The sequence below is a fragment of the Amphibalanus amphitrite genome, unplaced genomic scaffold, assembly GCF_019059575.1.
Source record: "Amphibalanus amphitrite isolate SeventyFive unplaced genomic scaffold, NRLGWU_Aamphi_draft 001811F_arrow, whole genome shotgun sequence".
NCBI lineage: Eukaryota > Metazoa > Arthropoda > Thecostraca > Balanomorpha > Balanidae > Amphibalanus > Amphibalanus amphitrite.
Window position 1 is genome coordinate 73,312 of NW_024883304.1, and position 23,970 is coordinate 97,281.

Sequence of the window (23,970 nt, forward strand, 5' to 3'; positions counted from 1 at the left end):
ACAAGACCAACACTTTTATCAAGCTCACAGATTTTTAATGATACGGTATTTTCTCTCTACCTACTACGCCCTTCTCACATTCATTTTTCTTAAGTGTTTTTGGGGACAAAAAATATATGTTGTTCCCCTTTCAGGCTTGGGGGCATGACCCCGTGGCCCCCCTGGAGCCGCTAGGCCGAAACTAACTAGGTCGTTTTCAAACGGTCTGATATTTCAGGTCATAGTTTGCAAACGGCCGGTGTTTTCAGGTAGTTTCATATGGCCTGACTGGGCCAGGCCGTTTGCAAACGGACCGAATTTTCATACGGCCTGTAACATATATTCAGATTTCGACATCTGTCGTAGCATCAAATGCTGATGTGGCGCACTCAAAAGCCGGAATTGGTCCTTGGATGCCGTAAGGATCCTTTTAAGAAATAAGTGACCCGACTGACCCTTAGAGATTGGCCTGAGCTGTGACCGAAATAAGTCTTTTACCGTTTCGCAGGAAGGGACAAAAAGGTCCCTCATATGCTTCTTGTACAATTACGAAACAAAACAAGTTTTTTTTTTTTCAACGAAAACTCAGTGAGTTTTCCTAAAAAAATTATTGCGCATATTCCGTGAATGAAAAGTTGCCGGGTCATGTCAGGTCAGGCTGCCACAGCAAGTTTGTTAACTTGACAGCTCAATCGATATTTATGCAATAAGACCTTCTCGGGTGACGATAAGACATGACGACACTTTATGAAGGAAGCTAGTAAACCCGGTAGTTTCTCCATAGGCGCGGGAACCGGGGGGAGGGGGCAGTGGTGGCAGCTTGCCCCCCCCCCCCCCAACTCTGGGGCCGTGCGGGCGGTGCCCCCACAACTTTCAGACAGAATACCGCTCCTTTTTGCAAATGTTTTCTTTTTTTGTTGAAAAAGCCAAGGGATGAAAAATAAGTGGCCTAAAACCGGCGAGAAAACTATATTTGGGGGATCCTAGGTTGATCTCTATCATGATGTGACCTCCCCCCCCCCCCCGTCTAAAAGTAGTTCCCGCGCCCCTGGGTTTCTCTACGCTATTGAATCACGCTGCTGATTCTAGTAAGTATCTACTACACAACCTTCTCACATTAATTTTTCTTCGAGCGTTTTGGGGGGCCAAAAGATATGTTGGCCCCCTCTTTCAGGCTTTTTGGGCCCATGGCCCCGGTGGCCCCCTTGAATCCGCCAGTGGGGGCGGTGCCCCCACAACTTTCAAACGGAATACCGTCCTTTTTTGCAACTGTTTCTTTTTTTTGTTGAAAAAGCCAAGGGATGAAAAATAAGTAGCCTAAAACCGGTGAGAAAACTAGATTTGGGGGGACCCTAGGTTGATCTCTATTATGGTGTGCTCCCCCAGTCTGAAAGTAGTTCCCGCGCCCCTGACTTTCTCTACGCTATTGAATCACGCTGCTGATTCTAGTACATTCTGATTCTGTAGGTATCTACTACGCAACCTTCTCAAATTAATTTTTCTCCAAGCGTTTTGGGGGGGGGGCCAAAAGATATGTTGGCCCCCCCTTTCAGGCTTTTGGGGGGGGCCATGGCCCCGGTGGCCCCCCCCCCCCTGGATCCGCCAGTGTGTACACCAATATGTATAAATAGCACCATCGTGCTCCTGAGCTCAAACTGCATCCGATAGACAAGTTTTTGTTGAAAAAAATCAACTTTGAAATTCGACCTTTTTTCTGAAAGTGACCTGACCTCAGCTATATTCAGATGAAAATGGCCTCAAATGACACAGGCGACACCGAATTCGAAATCTATGGCCTAAATAGACCATAAAACATGTGTCACGTGACCGACTTATGACATAAGATTTCCGTGACCAATGATGACCTGACCCTGACCTGAAAATCAAAGTACAAGTTTGGTACCATCTAAAGCATCTGTTCACGAGTGTGTAAACCAAAAATCAGCCTGATCTGACTTATAAGACGGCAGCCAGAGCCCAAAAAGTGATCAAGCCAAATATCGATAATTTTTACTTTGACCTGACCTGTGACGTCATCGGTGGACTCGAGGTCAGTGAAATTAGGTTTCGCTCGACAGTTTTTCCGGGGCTATCAGATACCGTTTGAATTTTGACGATCGGCTCAGTAGTTTAGGAGTTCGGAGGGGGGGGCTATGAATATCCCCCCCCAGTGGGGCGTGTAATACACAGACCCCAGTGGGGCGCGGGTTAAAAGAAAATGAAGGCGCAGTAAAACATATCTTGCCCATCCACCCTTGCCACAGCGCCACGTTAACCCGCGCCCCGTAGGGGGGGGGGGCGAAACGGCCCCCCCCCTGTCCTTTTCGGTCGATATCTCCTAAACGGCTGGAGATATCGCCACCAAACTTTCAGGACCCCTCCGGGCATCAATTTTACACATTGTGACCAAAAATTTTTCTAGAGGCTATGATAGGTTGGCCACAAATGACGTCAGAGTGACGTCATGTTCTGTCATTTTCGACCGAAAAAAGACCTTCGCGAGAAGACCTGTCAGGACTACAGCTTTGAAGATATAGAAAAATGATCAAGACATAAAAGGTGTAGAATTGACAGGGCTACAAAACTGCTATCTCGAATTTTTGAAATTTTTGAGTTTTGACCCCCAAAAATCAAAAAAGCATTTTTTTGGATATATTCGCCAAAAAATCCAAAAAGTTTTTGAGTTTCGAAAAAAAACCGGAATATATGTGATAGTGCCTACCATCTTCTATCTACATACCAAATTTCAGATCGATACCTCGTTTTTTGGCCAAGTTATAGCGAAAAAACTGTTCAAAAATGATGACGTCAAATTTTCAAACTCAATTTTTGGCAATTCTAGAACTTGTAGAGCAAAACGAAGACCACCATTAGACTCCCCGTGACGAGCTGCATCGAATCGATACCCATCTTATGCAAAAATATCAACTTTGAAATTTGACCTTATTTGACCTGACCTTGACCTGACCTTCACAAAAACGTGACCTAGGCTGGCCCCAAAGGCTGCCTAACCCACATAATCGCATTTGTCATGTAAAATGGACCATAAAACATGTATCACACGACACATTCATATTGTGACCCCCGGTGACCTGACCTCGCTGTGACCTGACCTGGTATCAGTGACCTCAGATAGCAAAGTATGTGTTTGACGAACAATGTACCATCGATGGTTTTCAATAAATTACCAATTTACTCGCTTTCACAGCACATTTCTTGAATTGCCTGTGAACGGTGAAAATCTGACCTTTGACCCGACCTGTGACGTCATCGGTTTGACCTAGGTCAATGGAATTTGGTCACAAGGTAGTTCCCGGGTGGTGCTATCGAACGCCGTTTGAATTTTGAAAATCAGCCGGTAACTTTCCGAGATCTTAGGGGGGGGGGGCCGAAACGGCCCCCCCCCCCCTACGGGTGGTAGGGTCCGCCGGTAGCCCTACGGGGCGCGGGTTAAGGAATATAAAATATTTATTATCAAAAGTGTATATCTTTCAATGCGCAGTGCAGTGTCGCAGCCTTTTCACCGCGTAACAGGCGGGTGATAAAGTTCAGACCACGCAATGACTTACATAAGACAGTGACATTTCGTCGAAAAACCATGTCATCTGTTCTTACTACCCGTGATCATGGTCTGAATATATAATGCCAAACTTTAGTCCTGAATTTCAGATCGGCAGTGAGTACCCCTAAATAAGTGCATAGATGCCCCGTCATACCTATGTTACGATTATCCAATGATATCCATTTATGTTACAATAGATACCCGTGTTTGGTCGGAGATCTGTTTGTGGATATGATCTGTTGTAGTTTGGGGCATTTGAAATGTTATAACTAGCATATTCTGTAAGAAATATATACGGATTACAGATGACACTGGACCTCCTATATTCTCTTGTATGTATACCTAATAGCTTCCAAATAACTGTTCGTGACTGCATTAAACGAATAGAATTAGGTGTAGTCCCATTGCAGCTCTATTAGCATTATAATGCACAGTAACAATGACATTGTGTGCCAATTTTCAACATCTCGGTAACCTCAGAAACACATATCAAGGCAACCTTCATCAGACTAGTTTACATCAACACACACACACGCAACTGTTTACTTGGGATCATACACTCTCTGACCGTAATAGTTTCCTCCGGGACCGTAGTTGCAGAAATAGAACCTCTCTACATACCGGCCTCTTGGGCGTTTAGTCTCAACATATCCGCAGCCAATTTCTGTTGTCTTCGCCCAAATTATCTGAGTGAGATGACCGGCTTTGCCCCCGCGATATTTGAGATTACTCAGGGTAGACCGGACGTAGGGGAGCTCACTCGAGAACCAAGCGTTGGCAATCCTGTTCCTCCAGTCTTTAGCCTGATTGCCGGACCAGGCGAAGTTTTGTCCGACGTATTTTCCAGGCAGGTTTCGGCACTGGTCGTGTCCAGTCTGGCACTGGTTGGCCCAGCGCTGTGCGATCCTGGCCAGTGACGAGCTCCAGCGCAGGTTGGGCATGTACCGTGCCGCCGGCAGACCTCTGTTCCTGTGGGCACCCCTCTGGACGGCGCGGCGCAGGTCGTTGTGGACCCGCAGGATCTCGGCCCTGTCGGCAGCGCTCACAGAGCTGACGCGCACGGCGCCGCACGCCCGGGAGACTCTGGACGAGGTGAACCGGCACATGGTGTGCTGGCTCGGCGACCGGCACGAGGAGATGTTGCAGAAGTTTTGGGCAGAGCTCGGCTGGAGCGCGGCCAGCGCGGCCAGCAGCACACAGGAGAGGCGCAGGGGCGCGGCCATGATGACGCCGGAGGCTGCGAGTTACGATGTCATGGCTGTGATGGCGGCGACTTTTATACCCGGGCTGTGCGTTCAGCTAATTGTCGCCGCGCCCACACACTGTCATTCACAGTTCAAGGCTTCAATACGCCGGCTAGGCAACAGGGAACCGCTCACCCCGCAATGCTTCCTAGTAACTATTACATTTTATTAATTTGTGTTCTGACAGAAAATGAAAGTCATTTTACAGGAAACGCGGAGTCGGTAACGGACGGTAAATCAATATGCAAAGAACATGTGCAAGAAAAAAGAATATTTACAGTTTCGGCAGCTCCTGATCAGTGCATCAATATTGCCAGCTAGCCAACTATGTAGCATAGACCACTGTATATCGATGGCCTATGTCTGTATGTAGGTAGACCACCGTAATAGTTAGTGTTCTATATAACCACATAGATAAATATTGGTCTATGCCTGTAGTCATCCACCTCTCTGTACTCCATTGCGTGGTGTAAAGCACAGAAATCGGGAGGTTGTAACAGATGCATGTAAAGCCATATGTTAGGACATCTGCATTGGTTCTGTGTGAATGTGTTGCCCAATTTCATGACAATTGCAATGATTGCAGGGTCTGGAAGCATTGCAAGCATCGTCTGATCAGACGAATTCCATCTTTCCTAAAAGCTCAGGATTGTATCGAAGCCCGACTTGCCAGCCGAATATTTGCTCCGCGAAATGGCGGATTCCGTTGCGCGTGTTGTTCGATCAGCCATGCTATTGTTGGACCACATTCCGCATAACCTGCTCTACTCCCGGACCCCACCAGAGCTCTCTGGTGAAGCAATTACACTAAATGAACAAAAAAGAAACACTGGTCCAAGGCACAATGGAAGCTATCAGAAAAAAATGCCTGAATGTAATATCTATTAGGCACAGAGCGATTGCGATTTGCGCTCGCCGCACAAAAACACACGGCTGGCATCGGCACGGTGCGTTTTTGGAGCGCCACATTGTCAGATCCACTCAAAGAATGTTGTCATTTCGCGGACGCAGTTTTGGCATCAGTAGAATCCTGAGCACTCCGCTACAAGGAGCTTAGATCGACTACTTAGCTATATTATGTCTGTATAGCGAACTCGTGATGTTTCACTAAGCATTAGGTACATGACTAACAGGCCGATCGAACTTAAAATGCACGTTTCCATTTAGCCTAGCAAGTGCAAGCGGGAAATCGCCTGGTGACACGAGCAACTAACAAATCTCACAAAACGCTTGGGGTCCCAAACTATTGTTTATCATGTTTAGGATCATATAATCTTAATATCAAACGGAGCCTGGTTTCCGAGGAAAATAGCGTGATAATTTTTTGCATGTAAGATACCCGTTGAAACAGCATTATCTATAGATAAAACCCACACAGATAACAATCCCTATGACCCCTACCATAGATAACAGTAGAACCCCTACATAATACACATTTACACCTACATCGATGACATAGCGCTGTTCATGAGAAGCATGTCACAGCACCAAGACAATAATCATATCTAGTCTAACAATCAAATATCAATGCTAACCCTACAACAGAAAAATAGCCCAGATTACCATTCAAAGTTGCATCTCAGATCGGAAGTAATTAACAGCTCGTATGCGGCGTATAATACAATGAAACTGGCGCGACTGCCGCTGAAGTCGCCCAGAACAAGACATCTGTGACGGAATGGACCGTCCACGGCACTTGCCAGTGGAGCCTCGCGGTCCACGACTGAAGAAGCTTAGAAGTTGACGTCGCCTTCTTCGCCATTTTCGCGCTGGTGGACCTGCGTCGTCGACGGCGCATGCTAGTGGAACTGGGCGGGCACCTGGGCGCAGACGACCGTCTCTCCGTCTCCGTTGGCGATGTTCCACTCCAGCGTGACGGTGATGGTCGGTAGGTCGTGGCCCACGGTCAAGTTGGCCAGGTAGCTGAGCGACTCTCCGATGTCCGCCGGACACTGGCCGATCAGCAGCTTGGTGCACATCTGCAGACAGGGCAGCGAGACAGGTCGACCGGTGGAACAGATGGGGCGCTGCGCACTCTTATAGCGTAAATTGTATCAGGAGAATGGCAGGAATAAAACATGTGTTCCCTTTCTCTCAAAGGCTCTACATATACTGTATTCCAAGCGGGCTTAGAGTAAAAAGGTAGGTAAAACGCAATGGGTACGTGATAGCTCTATACCGCATAGGCATGGGGGTGCCACAGATTCTAACAAACGTTCCTGAATCGGGGTCGTGGCAGTTTGACCGACTCCGACTTTGACTCCTGGTGCGTTGTTTCGTCTGTGGGTGACACTGACTCCGACTCCGACCTCAATTCCGAACCGACTTCGTTGTAGGCCTTCCTGGTTTGACACTGACCAATGATTATGATGTTACTCCTTTCAGGAAAGAGGTAGGTGCGCTCGACTACCTTTGACCTTTTACTGATGCACAGCTTCGCGTGGGTCTATCATAACTGATTTTTTCTTGTTTATCTTTCCCATCTCCATCCACCCGTCTGGACTTATATCCTGTCTTTCTGTTCATTTCTGTCGGTTTTGGATGTATTTGTGGCGTGCTTGGGGAAGCTAATTCGGGGTCATGAAAAATTAATGAGTATAAAGCTTTCGTGATATTTAGATACGACACCATAAACAGCGCAGTGGTGGCTATCTTACCTGTTCGTCGACATAAAGCGGAATTGCAATACCTCCGAATAGAGCATTAATCGTCGTTTTGAGGGTGCGATAGTTCGAGACTGAAAATGAACGATACATGGTATGAATAAAACAACACATAATAAACAACATTTTAGTAGATTTATGAACATAAAAATATCGGACATAAGTTGCAACAATGTGTAATATCTAACACGCATGCCACATACCCATTTATCCTATTGACTGTGTGGTACCATTGGAATCCTATCGAGGGTCTTGGTAAATAAATAGAAAATGAATAAATAAACTCACCCGCCTTGAAGAGAACCTCTCCAGCGATGGGCACTCCCCGTTCGAAGACGCACGGCCATTCTCGGCAGCTACCTAGCTGAAGTCCGACCAGGGAGCCGGTAAACCCTGCCGAAACAGTGTGAAAACTGAGGGCTCCCCACAGAAAACATGACAGGTTTTAGGAGCAAATGCATGAATGGATCCACGCCAGTCTGACAGGGCTTGAACTAACATTTGAATGCATCAAACCTGATTCATTCGTACATTATTGATAAAAACTATATCATTAGTGAAACTTACATAAAGTGCACCGAATATGCATATTTGAATCTGCAATAATGTATCATCATGGTTATGCAAAGTAATGTATTTCTGAGAGCCCGCTCACCCAAAACACCATCTGGCATCTGTGACCACTTACGACACAACCTACGAAGAGTTATCTAATCATGACCGTTTGAGATTTCCGCAGAATACGTCGTTCCCAGAAATCGACCTCCCCACTTACCACAGTCACTGTAGGGAGTTTCTGTTCCTGTAGTCAGCAGCGGCAGCAGCAGCAGGCCAATGGTCGGCGCGTGGGGGAGCCTCATGGTGATGCGGCGGTCGGCAGGCCCTTCAGACGAGTCTCTGAGGTACACGGCGCTGCCGGCCGCGCTGCAAACCTGTCGTTTCCGGCGTGACACGTGCCGGGTTCCCGCGCGATGGCCGCGTCCCGCCAGACTGGCGCGGTGGGTCGGCTGGGGATGGCGGCTGGGCGGGGAGGGAGACGGGTGGGGAGCGAGATTGATGCATTGTTACTCACAACAGGAGAACTTACAAAAAGATGGCAGTGGTCTGTCGAACCTCTGAGCATCCAAGCCACTGGACACGAAAGGATGTCATATAAATATTTCATGGTTTCATAATTTTTGCTTTGGTTTTTGGTCAAAATGTCTCATTCATTGTTTGTCCGATAGGCGTTATCACAAGTGTATTCGCGGCCATTGGGGCGACGTAAGAAAAGAAGAAAACAACTGGCCCCAAGAACTTTAAATTATCAGTTAGCATGCGCCTTTTCCTTGATATGTAGAGAACTTACCATTAATTGTTAGAGAAAATTGCATTTAAAATCTTCCATTTATGCTTTTTTTCATCGTTTGCACAGTATGTTCTTTTACTAAGCTAAAAACACTAATTAGAAATAGTTCCCGCATCATCAAGAACAATAGGGAAGGCTTGAAGTGAATACAATAATCTAAACGGTTTTGTAATCCATGTGAAGACACTTCTAAAATTGCCTGTAGAAATATTAAAGGCAAAAGTTCAACTTTTTCACAAGACGGATGGCTATAAACCTATTCAACGTGTGACAACTCAGCCGGTATTTCGTCGCCTACAGCCCAGCTTTCCCTAGTGACCGATAGAGGCGCTGCTATCGATGTCCGCCCGTGCCGCCTAACGCAAAACCCCAATTTATTTTTTGTTGAAACTCCAATGGTAGGGGGTCTGTAGTTGCCCTTATCGCCTCAGCTACTATATCAGCGACACCCCACGTGTCTCTGCGGTGAACACCCTGGCAGCTGCGTGTGCAATCCGTCTGAGAAACAGCCAACTATCACGTGACGGCGCTGTGACAGCGCACCTCGTGACCCAGCGCAGCGCTGGCGAGACGAGCGCCTCTAGGGATTCGAGCCACCTGGCTGTCGGCTCGCGGCGGAGCTCCCATGAAAAGGTGAAATCATTGCATCTGACGCACTTATTTCACGTTCATTTGAGAATTGCAATTCGTGCTTTTGATATTTGTCATTGTAATTGCACGACTGTAAAATAGTACGAAATGACAAGCATCATCACTGCTTAGTGCTTTTCTAAATAACTTTGAGACTTTGGTCAATTCAGCGGGTCTAACAAACACATCGTACAAAATGAAACACTATCGAGCAAACAAGTGCATGAATCGGAGAAACTGAACATTGGATCTGATCCCACAGATCCTGATCTGGGATTCGATGGGATCATAGATCCCAGTCTATTTTTAGTTTAGATCTAATGAGATCATAGATTCTCACTTATTTTTGTCAACACAGAAAAGCTGAACCCGGCCGGGCTTGGGGGAAATCCCAACCACCATAGCCGGGGGGGGGGGGCGTTTTTTGCCCCCCCGTCTTACTCCGTAAATAAGGGAGATAAGGAAACAAAACCGGTAACAATCGAAAGGTTTTCACAAGACGTTTCTAATGCTCCCAAAATTTTTGACCTCAGGTCGATTTTCAAGGTCAGAGGTCAAGGTCAAAGGCAAAGGCATACGTGTAGTGATATCAATGTAAGTGAAAAACGGCAAAATGGATGTAAAACGAAAGAAGAGAATCTGAGAATTCTGATGATGTGCCCAACATTTAATTTTATTTCACGATCATGCTTAACCCTCGCCGGCACAGGGTTGATGCAACGCCCCCTAAGGTTTTTCGCGAATAACTCGCGTAAAAAGCGGACGATCGCGACGAAACTTTCAGTACTCTCGCATTGATCAATTTTACACCTACCCAGAAAAATTCGTGATCCTGACCCAAATGACCTTTGACCTGTGACCTCTTTTCCGAGACCATGTTTGGCCGGAATCGCGATCCGGCGTATGTCGGCTCGCATTAGCCGCGCGTGGTTTCGTGGTTTCAAACGTTCAAACATGTGATTGGATGTTGCTCCCATGCATTAGGGTGGGTGTCAAGGTCACCTGAAGGTCAGGTCAGGTCATTGACCTTTGGTGACTTCGGCTCACTTTTTTCAAATTTTATATGTTTCTAGGCTAGTTTTGGAGCTGAATTCGAATTTAGCAACCATTTGAACAATTACGAAGTAGTTTTGGTGCCTTCGTAACATGCTACGAAGCTATCAGAGGCGGATGACAGGTATACTACGAATACCTGTCACGACCCCTACCGGTTGACCTACCGGTTGAAACCGACCAAGGTCGGTTTACCGACCCCTACCGGTTGAAAATATGCTCTCACAATATAAAAGCACATGCATCAACGGCCGTAGCACTTTAAATCCATTCTTTCTTATAGTTTTCGCTCTTTCTGAACCGAGCGACATCACTTCCATGCCAATTCATCAACTTTTTTGAAGGTGGGAGGGTCCCTTTAAAGTTAGTAATAATAAACAAGACAATTTTGCCATCCGGAAGCTCTAAATGAAGGCATAGAGGAAAAAAGATGCCAGATTCGTGATCAGCGGGTACAAATCCATCATAGGCGACCTTTCATGTGTCAAGGTCAACCAAAAGTCATTCGAGGTCACATGAGGTCAACATAAAACTTGACCTTTTCCAAACAAAAAATATATCATTCGACGCGGCTTGACAAGACAAATGCGATGGTATCACTGCCGTAGCTCTAGGACCATTTTTGTCGAAGTTATTTGCGAAAAACTAAAACCACATTTCGGGGTCGTTGACCTGACCTCTGACCTCAGGTCACCAAAACTATTTTTCTGTTTTTCTCTAGGTCAAACGCTACACAACCGTGCTCGTAATTTGTCTTCATCACTAAAACTCTAATTTTAGCAGCTATTTGAAGTTTGCGTCTGTGACGCCGAAGTTTGCCGTGCAGGGGTCTGGAAAAATCAACCCTATGACGTCATCAAGGGGGCTAGGGCCGAATTTTTACTAAAGAAGATGTCAAATTGATTGGAGAAAAGGTACTGAAAGTTTCGCTTTCCTATTTCTAAGCGGTCGGGAGATATCGCAAATATTCGCCAGGGGGGAGAAAAACGCCCCCCCCCCCCCGGGCCCGCGAGGGTTAACCAAAAATGAGCCTGATCTGACTTGTTAGGCGGCAGCCAGTGCCCAAATGGTGAACAAGCCAAAAGGTTGATAACTCTTACTTTGACTTGGCCTGTGACGTCATCGGTCACGGCGAAGCCAATGAATTATTAGATCCCATGAGATCATAGATCCACTGGATATTTTTTTACGCTGGATCCGGTGGTATCATATGTAGGTCCTAACATGCAGTTTGCTTTGAGATCATCTGAAATCATAGTCACATAATCACTCGGATCCATACACAGTACACGCACGCAACTAAAAGCAATGGACAGCTATTGGCAAATACTGACACCAGAACCAAAGTATATAATTTTGCTGAGGGTTTCCGATGTCACGGAAACTGTAAAGGTCGTCTTTTCGGAAGATAAAATGAAAATAAACATAAGACTACCACGTGTTTGAGTGACGCTTGTTGTCACGCTATCTTTATGGTTTCCTTGTGATAAAGCCAAACGACTGATGAGAAAATGCCAGACGGCCGACTTCTATCGCTGCAAAAGACTGTAATAAGAAACCAGCAACAAAAGTGCCATGAGAAAGCACGCCGACAGAAATATCCATAAAGACGATATATACCTAAGGAACATTATGACCCGACAAGCTGTTCAAGATAGCCTGCGTGTGCGTAGGCAATCAAGAGTTTATTCAGTGCTGAGCAGATGTCATGAATCAAGCTATACCTAGCCTGAGTCAAGCTTTACTTAGACGTTCCCTGTCCCGCAAAGTTTTGCGAATTTTTCAGTCGTCAGCCAGGCTCGGCACTCGCTGGGTTGGATTGCCCGGCTTTTTGTCGATCTCGTTAGTTCCGTTCCGGCCACGTTATGCCCGAACAGTGGACTCGGCACTTGACAACACCGCACGCCGAGCCGATAAGGTGGGAAATTGCCGACTGACCAACGCGAGAAGTGACGTAGCCATCGCCCGATCTGCCCTATAAAACGGCGACCCGGCACAGGAGTGTCCACACAGTGGCAGCCAGCAGCCCTCAGCAGCTCTCAGCAGGTCCCAGCAGCAGCTTCCAGCCAAGATGAACGCCATTCAGATGACGCTTCTGGTGTGCGGCCTGGCCGCGTCAGCCCTCGCCAGCCCCGCCGCCAAACTGCTGCCCGAGACGCCATTCATCAGCTGTGGTATGTGGACCGGGATATAGGTGCATTTTGCACACCTTCAGTGTGGGGAAGGTGAGGGAAGATCTGGTGGGAGACCAGGAGCCAGGAGCTCAGTCGGTACAGGCTAAGTCTAGAGCCAATGCTGCAATCGGCAGCAAGATTTTGATAGTGTTCGACATGCTCGGTCTTTACACTTGTATTGTATGCTTCCATGTCCTTTTCCAAGGTTACAGCATCTGTCATTTACCAAACAAATCAGCACTGTGAGCTGATGAGGGGGTCTGACCAGTCGTTTCGGCACAGGTGCCGACACCATCAAGACCCTGGAGGTGGTGGGCTGCGCCAGTCTGCCGTGCATCCTGCGCCGTGGAACCACTGTCACACTCAACGTCGACATCGTCTCCAGTGAGTAGATGCCCATCTTGCTGCCCAAATAATGTGTTTTGGGTGGTCACGAAAATGCATATGACACTATGTCGTGTCAAGTCAGTAGCTGTCCATCTTTCTTCGCAAAGAACAGTTTAGCCTTTGGGGATCAGTTCACGAGGATATATGTGACACTATGTCGTCTGCAGTGAGTACTGAGCTGTTTTCCATCTCTTGCCCAAATGACAGCTGGAAGGGATGCGACGCTATAAGTGTGCTTTTTACACCAATAGCATTTGCATCAAGTATATTGGTCCCGGAAGTCCTCCAAACACACAAATAATTGCAGACGCATTCAGCTTCTAACTAAATGCTATACCTTTCACACATGGTCTTGTATCCCCAGACGCTGATACGGCGACTCTGGCGTCGGAGATTTACGGCAACCTCAACGGTGTCCTGGTGCCCTTCAGCGCCGACGACCAGGTGAGCGGGCCTGTGACGGCCAGCGAAAATAACCAGAGAAACATATCTGAGCTACATCTTTCTCTAAGCATCGGCTTTGTAGTTGGTGCAAACCTGCCACCTTCTTCGCTCAGCACGGATGACCTACATGACAGGCAGCGGTCCTGTCAGCTATTTACACAATATACAACCAAGCAGTTGTTAGTTTTAAAGTTAGATAGACTCCCGAAAGAATATGTGCGATACTTTTGAGTTTTGTGTTGCCTGACCTTTTTTAAAGTTGTTAGGAGTGTAATTTGTGGAGTCAATTTATTTAATTTCCATTTATTTGAGCCTGCGCTACTTTTTGCCGCGCAATCTGTCACCAAGTGTTTAATTTTTCATTGAGTGCTCTGTATTATTCAACGACTCATTCATTTGGCATGCTCACCAACTAATAAACTCACACCATTGCATTGCACTGGTCAGTGCCCACTGTCCACATTTACCAGCCCAGCTGTACATCTCTAACACCGTACCCCTCGCTCCCAACCCGCAGGCCTGCAGCTCGCTGACGTCCGTCCCCCACCCGCAGGCCTGCAGCTCTCTGACGTCCGTCCCCCACCCGCAGGCCTGCAGCTCTCTGACACAGCTCTCCTCCCAACCCGCAGGCCTGCAGCTCTCTGACACAGCTCTCCTCCCAACCCGCAGGCCTGCAGCTCTCTGACACAGCTCTCCTCCCAACCCGCAGGCCTGCAGCTCTCTGACGTCCACCCCCCCCCCCGCAGGCCTGCAGCTCTCTGACGACCGTCCCCCCCCCCCACACACACACACACCCGCAGGCCTGCAGCTCTCTGACGTTCGTCCCCCACCCGCAGGCCTGCAGCTCTCTGATGTCCGTCCCCCACCCGCAGGCCTGCAGCTCTCTGACGACCGTCCCCCACCCGCAGGCCTGCAGCTCTCTGACGTCCGTCCCCCCCCCCCACCCGCAGGCTTGCAGCTCTCTGACGTCCGTCCCCCCCCCGCCACCCGCAGGCCTGCAGCTCTCTGACGTCCGTCCCCCACCCGCAGGCCTGCGGCTCTCTGACGTCCGTCCCCCACCCGCAGGCCTGCAGCTCTCTGACGTCCGGCTCGTGCCCGCTGTCGAGCGGCGACGAGTTCGGCTTCACCACCAGTGTGGACGTGCTGAACGAGTACCCGCCCGTCTCCGTCACCATCGAATGGCGCCTCAAGGACGCCAGCGGAGCCCAGATGGCCTGCGCCCAGATCCCCGCGCGCATCATGTAGACGAGAGGACAGCTCACTCAGACTCCCCGACGCTCAACATGGGGCCAGACGCGTGCCGCGAAGAGCGGTTCGCGATGTCTTCCACGAAGTGTGGTATGGCATGGCTTTGTAATGTAGCGCGGAGGGAGGTTGGCTACCGCGCGGTTTTTGCTGCTGCGCAAACGAAGGCTCTGTCTGACCCATGTGGGAGGGAGCCCTGAAGGCTAGCAGAGGAACCGTGAAACGTATATTTCATCTACTTATTTATTTCACCGTCTTCGTCCATACTGTTGTATCACCTCTCGTGTAGTAGGTAATACATATTATCAGTGCAAGAACTGCTCTACCGTGTCAAGGAAAAACATAGTAAGCGCCAATGTAAACAAAAATGAGTTAGAGATGCTAACGGGGGTTTTCGGGAACGACGGATTCGTTTCTGGTATCGCTTTTTTCATAACTTTCTCCAAAACTGAGATATTAATGGGGTAGAATATAGCAAGTCCAGTGGCGTCTTCGGTTTGGCAAAGAAAAACACAGTATGTGACAAGTTGCTACATACTAGGTTTTACCTCGACCAAAGAGACCTGAACTTCCCATTTTGCGCTGATGTGCATTGTGATAAAGTGTCGCATACTAGGTTCTCGCCCATTCGCGACTTCCGCGCTTTAGGAAGCCCACTCCCCTGGTTGGGTCTGTCTGTTACTGCTGGCTACATGAGCGAGCTTGATGGCACATCAAGGTTGATGCATGTAGCAACTCGATGTGCTCTAGAAAACCTAAACTTCGCTTCACCGCCCCGGAGTCCATATTGCAACTTATCAGTGTAAACCCCGATTTTTGAACTGTGGAGAGCCACACTGACAAACTTTCGCTGTGTCGTTGAGCGGGCCGACATCTGCTGCGTGTGCCGAGCCGCCGAGCCCCGGTGGTACGAGTGGCAGGGGTGCCGGATCCAGTATCCCTGCACCTCTTCCTGACGTTCCCGAGGAGTTTCTGAGGGACCCAGTGTAATCCAGGGGTAGCCAGTAACAGTTGGTAGCATTAGGCCAAATGGGCGCTCAAAAACTACTACCCCATAGGGTTTGCATGTTAAATCGACCTTTTTCAAGCGAGCCCCACACGTAAGCTAAGAGATAAATTGCCAATATTATTGTGGGGAAAGGTAGCCTAAAGCTTCCTCTACAACCTTTTTATCTAGCGTTTTTCGATGCGGAGGCCATAACAGGTCCAAAAAGCATTGGGCGCTGCCCGAGGTAACAAAAGCCCCTCCATGAGGGCACTAGTTCCTGCGCATGCGCACATTGCCTCAACCCTGTACTAGCGTAAGTTAGCGATGCTGCTCACGGACTCGATCAACCAATGAGCGTCCCCGATTACCTTAATAGATGTCGCTAGCATCACGTAAATCCTGCTTGTGAACACATTTTAAGAATGAAACAGCTGCGCCATTTCCGCCTTCCATAGATTCCTTCCATCTTAGTATCAACTATAGGCTTTTCAACTAACTTTATTCTAAGTTTTAAACTATGGTTAGTATGTTATTTCTGGTTCATATAATTTAAAAATAACCGCTTTATGAATTTGGCTTTACTCGTCATAATGGAATACTCTATTTATTCCATATTCAAAAAATATATCACCTTCCATGTAACTTATCCAGGTAAAATGGGCGCTTTCCGCGTCGTTGGTGTACCCGTTGTTCTATATACCCTGGTGTAATCTACGTCTGCCTCTGCGATACCGAATGCGTCTAAAGAGCACGATATCAGGGTGTGTGAAGTGGGTTAGTAGCATAAACTATTTTGATTTGGGTTGTGTTGAAGATAGCGAGAGCCTACTGATGCATGCCGAAGCACTGTAGTCAGCCAGCATGATGATGCGATGGCGCACACTGCAGATATGCAGGTGTAACTTCTAAAAAAAGACCGTGGCCCTGTTGACGGGACCTGCGGTAGCTGCGGCTCGGCGGTCAGCCGCGGGATCTATGGCCACGTGTAAACACCGAGCTGCAGCTACGGCAGGTGCCCGTGAACAGCACTCGTGAAAATCACTTCTTTATGAGCCGTTTGGTCCATAGGCGTAGGAACAGGGGGGGGGGGGAGCGGAGCCCCACCCACTTTTCAGCCTTTTTTAAGAAAAATCTTCATTTTTGATTTAAATACAAAACTAAGAGCAGGAAATGGTTCAACAAGGTAAGATGAGCACAAAACTACATAGAATTTCTTCATAGGAGCATTCTTGAAATGACAACTGTTTCAGTTTTGTTGACAACCTATTTCATAGATAAAGCACATCTGGCACAGAAAAACGTAGTAAGTAACCATGCTAGGTTTTCCCTCTTAGTCCAATGCCACAGCTAATCTAGCAAGTCCACATTTACATTATTGGTAAGCCTTTGAAAAATTTGGATAGCATTTCTGAATTGCGCACATACAATACATATAGAAACACTATTCAGGTTGATGCATGTTATGCGCATTTGCTTAGGCTAGCACACGTTAACGTTTCCTCGTTTTTCTCCGTTTCGTCACCTTGACACTTACTAGGTTCTTCAAAAATAGGGTAGTGCTGTTTTGTTTTTACCGCTAGAACAAGGAGAATGAAACACAATGAATGGTCAGGTAAGCTTGCCTTTGATCTAAGTGTTCCACAGGGACGGGGTCAAAACATAGCAGAAACAGTCCAAAGACTGAAACTCGGAATACAATTATCACAGAGCAAAAGTAATGGTACCAACACGTTTTTATGTACACATTTTTTTTCGAAAAGCAGTGTTGACCACACAATGTGGACCACTCGCCTTGCAAGACCTTTGAAGACCTTTCCTGATAACAGGTCTCTTGTGGCATATACATATTGCACATGCGCTTATCCCGCATTGGACACTTAGTTTGCTGAACGCAATTACATATGCTCAGGCTCCTAAAGTCTTAAAAATAATGACCGACTCAATTCGTAATTTTGTGTGCGCTTTTGCGTAAATAATGTGTAGACCATGTGTCCGAAGGAAAAACTATCGAAGCTGTTCTTGTGGACGACCTAATGCGCTCGTGTGCTCTCAGTACGATAGTCGGAAAGAACTTCGAAGAATGTAGAATATAAGCCAGTATCGGTAATATCACCCATTTTCTGCACAGATGCTTACCTCCGAAGACGAGAATCTTCCATTACTAGTGTTACATCAGACCTTATTGCGAAAATATCACTCTGTCGATAACAGTGCGCAACAAATAAAGATAATGTTTGTCTTTGTGGGTGCGTGTTTTTTTTTGCGACGGCGTCGAAACGTGGCGTGCTCAGCCTATCTAAGAATCTGACGCGGGACGGCCCGTCGGCCCTCTTGATCGGCTGGCGCTATACCAGGCAATACGGGCGCTGCTGGAGCAGCAGACCATTAAAATACCCAGCGAGATGGATACAGAAATGATGGATTTCTGTATGATACTGGTAGAAGACATGCCATCTGTCCCCCAGCCGTTATCCTGCGGGTCGAGCGGGCTACCATAATCATGGACAAAGCTCCCTGTCACCGTAATCCGCAAGACGCATCGACGAGGAATTCACTGAAACCTTTCCAGCCCTACTCACCATTCCTAAATCCCATCGAGAACTGTTTTTCAGTGCTGAAATCCTATGGAAACGGTGCCTAGCGCTGATTTAAAACCAGGTGAACAACAGAGGCTGGATGGGCAAAAAAGACAGCAGATCTAGGTATATCCTGATCAGGGAGGTGCAATAGGCCATGCTGACAAAAGCGTGCTGCAAATTTGTCTGCATTCTCACTGTGCGTCCCTGGTTCGATCCACCGTGCGCAGTGTGATGACGTCAGTGTGGCGTGACCGCTCGGGGGCACTGTGCGGTGACCTCGGGCCAAGACCAGCACAAACACACAGTCCGAGCAGAACCACTGCGTCTATCGCATTGGCGACGAGGTGCTCCAAGCCACGGACATAGCGGGGTGAGTGCTGGATTTCGACGAGGTTGTGGAGGACGTTGATCCGGTATCACCCTCTCCGATAGATAGGTGGGTACAGGCAGGTCTACTGTTGTAATTTGCCATGTGCTGGTGATACCGTAAAAAACTTTACCCGGAAATTCATTTGCAGCGGCCATGGAGAAACCAGAGGCATAACGTTTGATACTACTAATTCTGCTAATAACTTAATTTATCGAGAGTAGAGACTACACAATACGAGTAGCAGTACTGAACTTCCGAACATATGTCACCAGCTAGCGAAGACTTATACGCATGAATATAAAATTTGTTAAAACGCTGGCTTCAGTCTGCAGCGACCATGCCAAAGTACTCGTGTCTCACATCCGAACCTGGCACTGCGCGGCAGCCATCGGTATGCTGTTTATAATCCTATGAATGGTAAGTACCCGAGTTCGGCTTATCTTTACGGCTTTTCGTAATGGCCCACTCACTTGGTTTTTCCGGAGACTTACTTGGCATGCGGCCTAGCGCTGACTGTTTACGTTATCCCGAGTCCCTCCGGCAGCAGAGCTGCGCCGACTGCGAAACGCTATGGCGAGATCGACATAGTGATAAACGGGACCTTTTCGTACCACAAAACTCGCTACAATAATCATTTTACATTGATTGACATGGCCATAGTAGCGTCCAACCGGGGCTGGAGGGGGAGCGCTTGTTATTCGCCTTCTGGCCCCTTATCAGTGTCAATCTACCAGGGTCGCTGGTGTCCTGGTAGGATGTTTGGAAGAGTTATGACGAGGGATCGACCCGGTCCATATTCCTTCTGGGTTCAGTTTGCCTGCGCCGAGGCAGCAGGACGGTCGTGCGGAGCTGCCACGCCTCATTTGAACGTCAAAAGCTGTCGTCTTAGGACGGTGATACAGGTTAGTGTAGGTCAATCCGACAGCATACAGATTGTCATTGAATCATAGCCGTTCCACCCGTAGCGGTTCCTTGCTTCAACCTTATCTAATTTATTTCTGTTTTGTCAGCGTTCTTCCGTCAACATGCTGTCCGTCTGTCTTCTTCTACTTGCATCAGCGGTCTCTGTGGCATCTGGTCTATCCTGCCACGAGCTGCACACGCCCTCCCAGAACGCCGTGGTCTCCCTGGGAGAGACGCCTGCCGGCAGCGACCAGTGCAGTGGCGATCTGTTCATGTGCTCGTCCGTCTCACAGACCTGCCTCAACTCTGGCCGCCGCTGCGCCGGCGGCTGCGACTCTGAGGCCTGCCTGCCGTTCGCCAGTCTATGTGATGGCGTGGACGATTGTAAGGCGCTGTCCGGTGGCGACGAGGGGTCCGGCTCGGCAGACGAGGAGCACTGTTTGTCGATCCTGAGAACCTACCGCCTCACCCTGGGGGCCTCCATCGACAACGGCCGCTTCATGGCGTTCCAGGTGAGCCTGCAGACGTGCGCCGCCTACTGCTTCTTCCACCCGTCCTGCTCCATGTTCAGTTACGCCGCGTCTGGCGGCCGCAGCTGCAAGATCGGCTGCGACGACTGCGGCTGGCGCACGTTCACCCACCAGCAGAGCAACGCCAACCTCTACAACGCGACGGCGGCGACGAGCCTGCTGCGCTCCCGGCTGCAGTCTGCGCACCCGGGGACTCCATCCAACCCGTCTGAGGCGAGCCCACTGCCTGCTCCTGGGACCTGCGGCCTCCGCAGTATTTCCGGGCCTGACACGTCTCATTTTGAGCTGGCCGTGTTCGGCGAGGACCTCGGCCTTCCCGGCTTCGGACCGCGCCTCGCTGCCGCCGCCGACCTGCGGGTGGTGGGTCTGGGGGGCCGCAGGGCCGCCTATGGCGAGTACCCGTGGATGGCGCAGCTGCAGGTGCGCGAGGGGCGCTACTTTGAGCACCACTGCGGCGCCGTTGTGGTTGCGGAGAGGTATGTGGTGACGGCGGCACACTGTCTGGAACATGCCAGGAGCATGTATCAGGTGGTGATGGGACAGTTTGACCGCGGCCAGCTCGACGAACAGGAGCAGACTTTTGCCATCCAGGAGATGATTCTACATCCGGGCTTCGTGAACCAGGCGCAAGCATCCGTGGGCTACCCGAACGATATCGCCATTCTGAAGCTACTTCCGCGCCGAGACAGAGGAATCGTCTTCAGTGACAAGGTGAGATGAGTGCCTAAGGGCTATATATTTAACATCTACACATTTCTGCAATGCCTATTGATTTAACCCGCGCACCGACGGGGGGGGGCGGATATCCGCCCCCCCCTGAGGTTTTTCGCGAATAGCGGGAAAACCGCGGCGCGTAGCGCCGCGAAATTTGGTATGACTATTCCCTTATCAATTTTACACATGGTGTGCAAGTTTGAACCTCCTACCTTTCAAGGTCAGGTCACCAGGTCACTTTGAATGACCCAACCTCAAGTCACTTTTTTGCAACTTTGTCACCGTGCCAGAGCTACAGTAGATGTCGGAGGCCTTTGAAAGTCGCAGGATGTTATTAGGTCATTAGTAGCTACAATTTGTATATCTCGGAATTTTGATATCGGTGACCTAAGGTCAGGTCAATTTCGCGACCTCCCCATTATAAGTCAATGGGGGAAAAATCAACTCCCTGTTTTTACCACTAAAACGGGTCGGAATGGCCCCATATACCATACATGACTTCATATACGATCAACCTTCACTACCTTGAGGTCTGTTTTGCTGTTGGGCAGCTGTGAGGTCATGTGACGTCATCAAAGGTCACCAAAGGTTTTTGGCCAATAACTCCGTACAGGAACAAGATACAGACGCGTGGATGGTCTCATTGTGTTCAGCTCGTCAAGACGCATCGAATGATATACATGATGACCTCGAGGTCACGTGACCTGAGGTCAACCTTTGACCTTGACCTTTCGAGGTCAACATATATATCATTCGATGCGGATTGACGAGAGGATCACGATGATGCCCTTAGTTTGTTCCTATCTTGACTAATTCGAAAGTTATTCGAGAAAAACTCTCTCCATATCTAGCGCCGCCATTTTGACTTTTTCGACCCCTGTGACGTCATCTTTGACCTGACCTGAAAATGACCTTAGTAAAAATTGTAGATCTTGACCGTGCGTATCCGATGCCGTTTACCGCTTGTCGCTATCTTGCTTCGTTCTCGAGATCTCAGGGGGGGGCGGTCATCCGCCCCCCCCCCCGTCGGTACTAAGTTGGCGCAGACCCCCGTCGGTGCGCGGGTTAAGTTATTGCTAGACCGATCTTGTGCACTAGATTCAGAGAAGACGAGAATACCATTCAAACAAACTCAATAATAATTTCCAATGACCACCAACAGGTTCAGCCGCTGTGTATCACGGAGCCGCAGCCGGGTGCCGAGCTCCCGGAGAGCTGCGTGGTCTCCGGCTGGGGCTACACCAACCCGGAGGGCGGGCTCGCCGAGGTACTGGCCGGCTCCCCGGTGCCCACCGTCTCCCGGGCCTTCTGCGAGAGCCGCCACGGCTACGGAGACAGCTTTGACGGCGATATTCAGGTGTGCGCCGGCAACCTCACCGGCGGCGTCGACTCCTGCGAGGGAGACTCAGGTTCGTGAACTCGTGGATGATTAACCACTGTCTAGAGATACGTATTCAATAATTCATTATACCACTTGTATAAAAGTGACAGAGATTGAAGCTTGCTTGAACCTTCATAAAATGCAAACCGCAATCCCTCATTTTTTTTTCAAACGATTCTGCAAGTCGAAGAGTAAAAATCACGTCGCCGTTCAAACATTTTTTTTTACAGAATCTATGAATTACCGTCCGGTTTTTCTTCCGCACAGGTGGGCCTCTGGCGTGCTACGAAGCCGAGGCCGCCGAGCCGCACTGGTATCTGGCGGGGATTGTATCCTTCGGTGACGGCTGCGGCAAACCGCTCAAACCGGGGGTGTATACGCGAGTGGCGGCCTTCTACGACTGGATCGTCCGTACGCTGAACTATCTGGAGAGCACTGGCGAGTGACGTCTGTGATACCGGTAGAAACTGTGTCACAGCTACCCGGACAATGTTTAGGGAACGGTTTGGACAATGGACACCTTTGAGCAATAACTATGCATCTTTCCAAATTTCGTCAGCATTGTTTTTTCTAGTAGCGTAGCCATTCTTACTTTTTAGTTGTAGGAACTGATGTTTTTTTTAGGATATTATTGTATTTCATTGTATCATGATTATATATGATTATTTGTCGAGGATCAATGGCTTTTAGGTTAGGTATTTACCAATATTGTTGCACAAGTATTGTAAATATGTGAATTGTGAATACATGTGATGCGCTCTCAGCCATTGATAAAAATTAGAGTCTCTATGCTTATGGAACAGTCAACTAAACGTCAAAATGCATTACTCGTATTTAGAAAATTTCTTTTTAGCCCCTATGTCCTTCCATACACATATATTCAACTAATCCAGTGAGGGATAATATCCTTACTCCTTTATCGCCATCTGAAGATACGGCCACGATACATTGGAGACAAGTAGGTATGCAATCATCATAGTCTTCAGATGCCTATAGCACTGAACCAATAGTCGTGAGAAATGGAGCGAAACAACAGCGAAGGAAGTGCCAGCCTCTGGATAACGAATCTTCAACTCATAGCAATGCCTGAATGGAAGTGCGCACTCAAAAGTCATCTCCAGCAACTCAAACGCAAGCGAGCGGCTAGATGCTGAACAAAACCAACTATTGCAAACTAATGCAAACTATTGTCGGGCAGCAAAATAATGTTTGAACTATTGCCGAACGAGTAGACGAACACAATCCTAATAAAGAGCTGATCGATTAGATTAGACTACGTGCAGACGGAAGGCAAGGAGGCACTACCGTCAGAGACCCTACGACCGTCCGGCGGCCCACCCCGTCCTATTCTGCCGGGCAGCCGCGGCCGAGCCCCGCTCCGTCCGAGGGCGGATCACGTGACCCCTCCGTGCCGCAGGCGAGGTCAGCTGACGGCCGGCCGGCCGACCACCGCGGCCCGCCGCGCGGTCAAGGTCAGGCTGCTATGCTCAGCCGCACGATAATTGAGGCGAATAGTCAAATGCTGGTGGTATGGTCATATGATGAAACGAGCAAAATAGAGAACACAGCAGCTTACCTATAGGTACGGTGCTAATTGCGCGTAAAATGTGTGATGTAATTATGTATGCCCCGAGCAATGAACATTTGTTTGATTTGTCAAGTGATGATAGAAAGCAAATATTTTGCAACTGGCAACGATTCTGGGCAAAATAGAAACTCTGTTGGATCGAACAGTTTAGTAACAACTATCTCAAGCTCGACATTTTTTCCGTAGTG

The 23,970-nt window shown here is 48.6% G+C and overlaps 4 protein-coding genes across 4 annotated transcripts; 2 read left to right on the plus strand and 2 right to left on the minus strand.

The window, feature by feature from the left end:
* Positions 1 to 4,078: 4,078 nt before the first annotated feature.
* On the minus strand, positions 4,079 to 5,568 carry LOC122375287 (venom allergen 5-like). Its single transcript, XM_043354584.1, has one exon. It carries the CDS (start codon positions 4,762 to 4,764, stop codon positions 4,084 to 4,086), a length of 681 nt encoding a protein of 226 aa, XP_043210519.1. The 5' UTR covers positions 4,765 to 5,568; the 3' UTR covers positions 4,079 to 4,083.
* An 82-nt stretch (positions 5,569 to 5,650) lies between these two features.
* On the minus strand, positions 5,651 to 8,365 carry LOC122375288. Its single transcript, XM_043354585.1, has 4 exons — positions 8,224 to 8,365; positions 7,737 to 7,841; positions 7,443 to 7,522; positions 5,651 to 6,764 (listed from the first exon to the last, which is right to left on the minus strand). Exons 1-4 carry the CDS (start codon positions 8,306 to 8,308, stop codon positions 6,585 to 6,587), a joined length of 450 nt encoding a protein of 149 aa, XP_043210520.1. The 5' UTR covers positions 8,309 to 8,365; the 3' UTR covers positions 5,651 to 6,584.
* Positions 8,366 to 12,490: 4,125 nt separating this feature from the next.
* LOC122375291 (NPC intracellular cholesterol transporter 2 homolog a-like) lies at positions 12,491 to 15,046 on the plus strand. Its single transcript, XM_043354592.1, has 4 exons — positions 12,491 to 12,653; positions 12,936 to 13,037; positions 13,405 to 13,484; positions 14,550 to 15,046. The coding sequence occupies exons 1-4, from the start codon at positions 12,551 to 12,553 to the stop codon at positions 14,727 to 14,729; spliced, it is 465 nt and encodes a 154-aa protein (XP_043210527.1). The 5' UTR covers positions 12,491 to 12,550; the 3' UTR covers positions 14,730 to 15,046.
* Positions 15,047 to 19,473: 4,427 nt separating this feature from the next.
* Positions 19,474 to 22,971, plus strand: LOC122375286 (transmembrane protease serine 2-like). Its single transcript, XM_043354583.1, has 4 exons — positions 19,474 to 19,568; positions 19,677 to 20,810; positions 21,976 to 22,222; positions 22,462 to 22,971. Exons 2-4 carry the CDS (start codon positions 19,692 to 19,694, stop codon positions 22,638 to 22,640), a joined length of 1,545 nt encoding a protein of 514 aa, XP_043210518.1. The 5' UTR covers positions 19,474 to 19,568; positions 19,677 to 19,691; the 3' UTR covers positions 22,641 to 22,971.
* Positions 22,972 to 23,970: the final 999 nt, after the last annotated feature.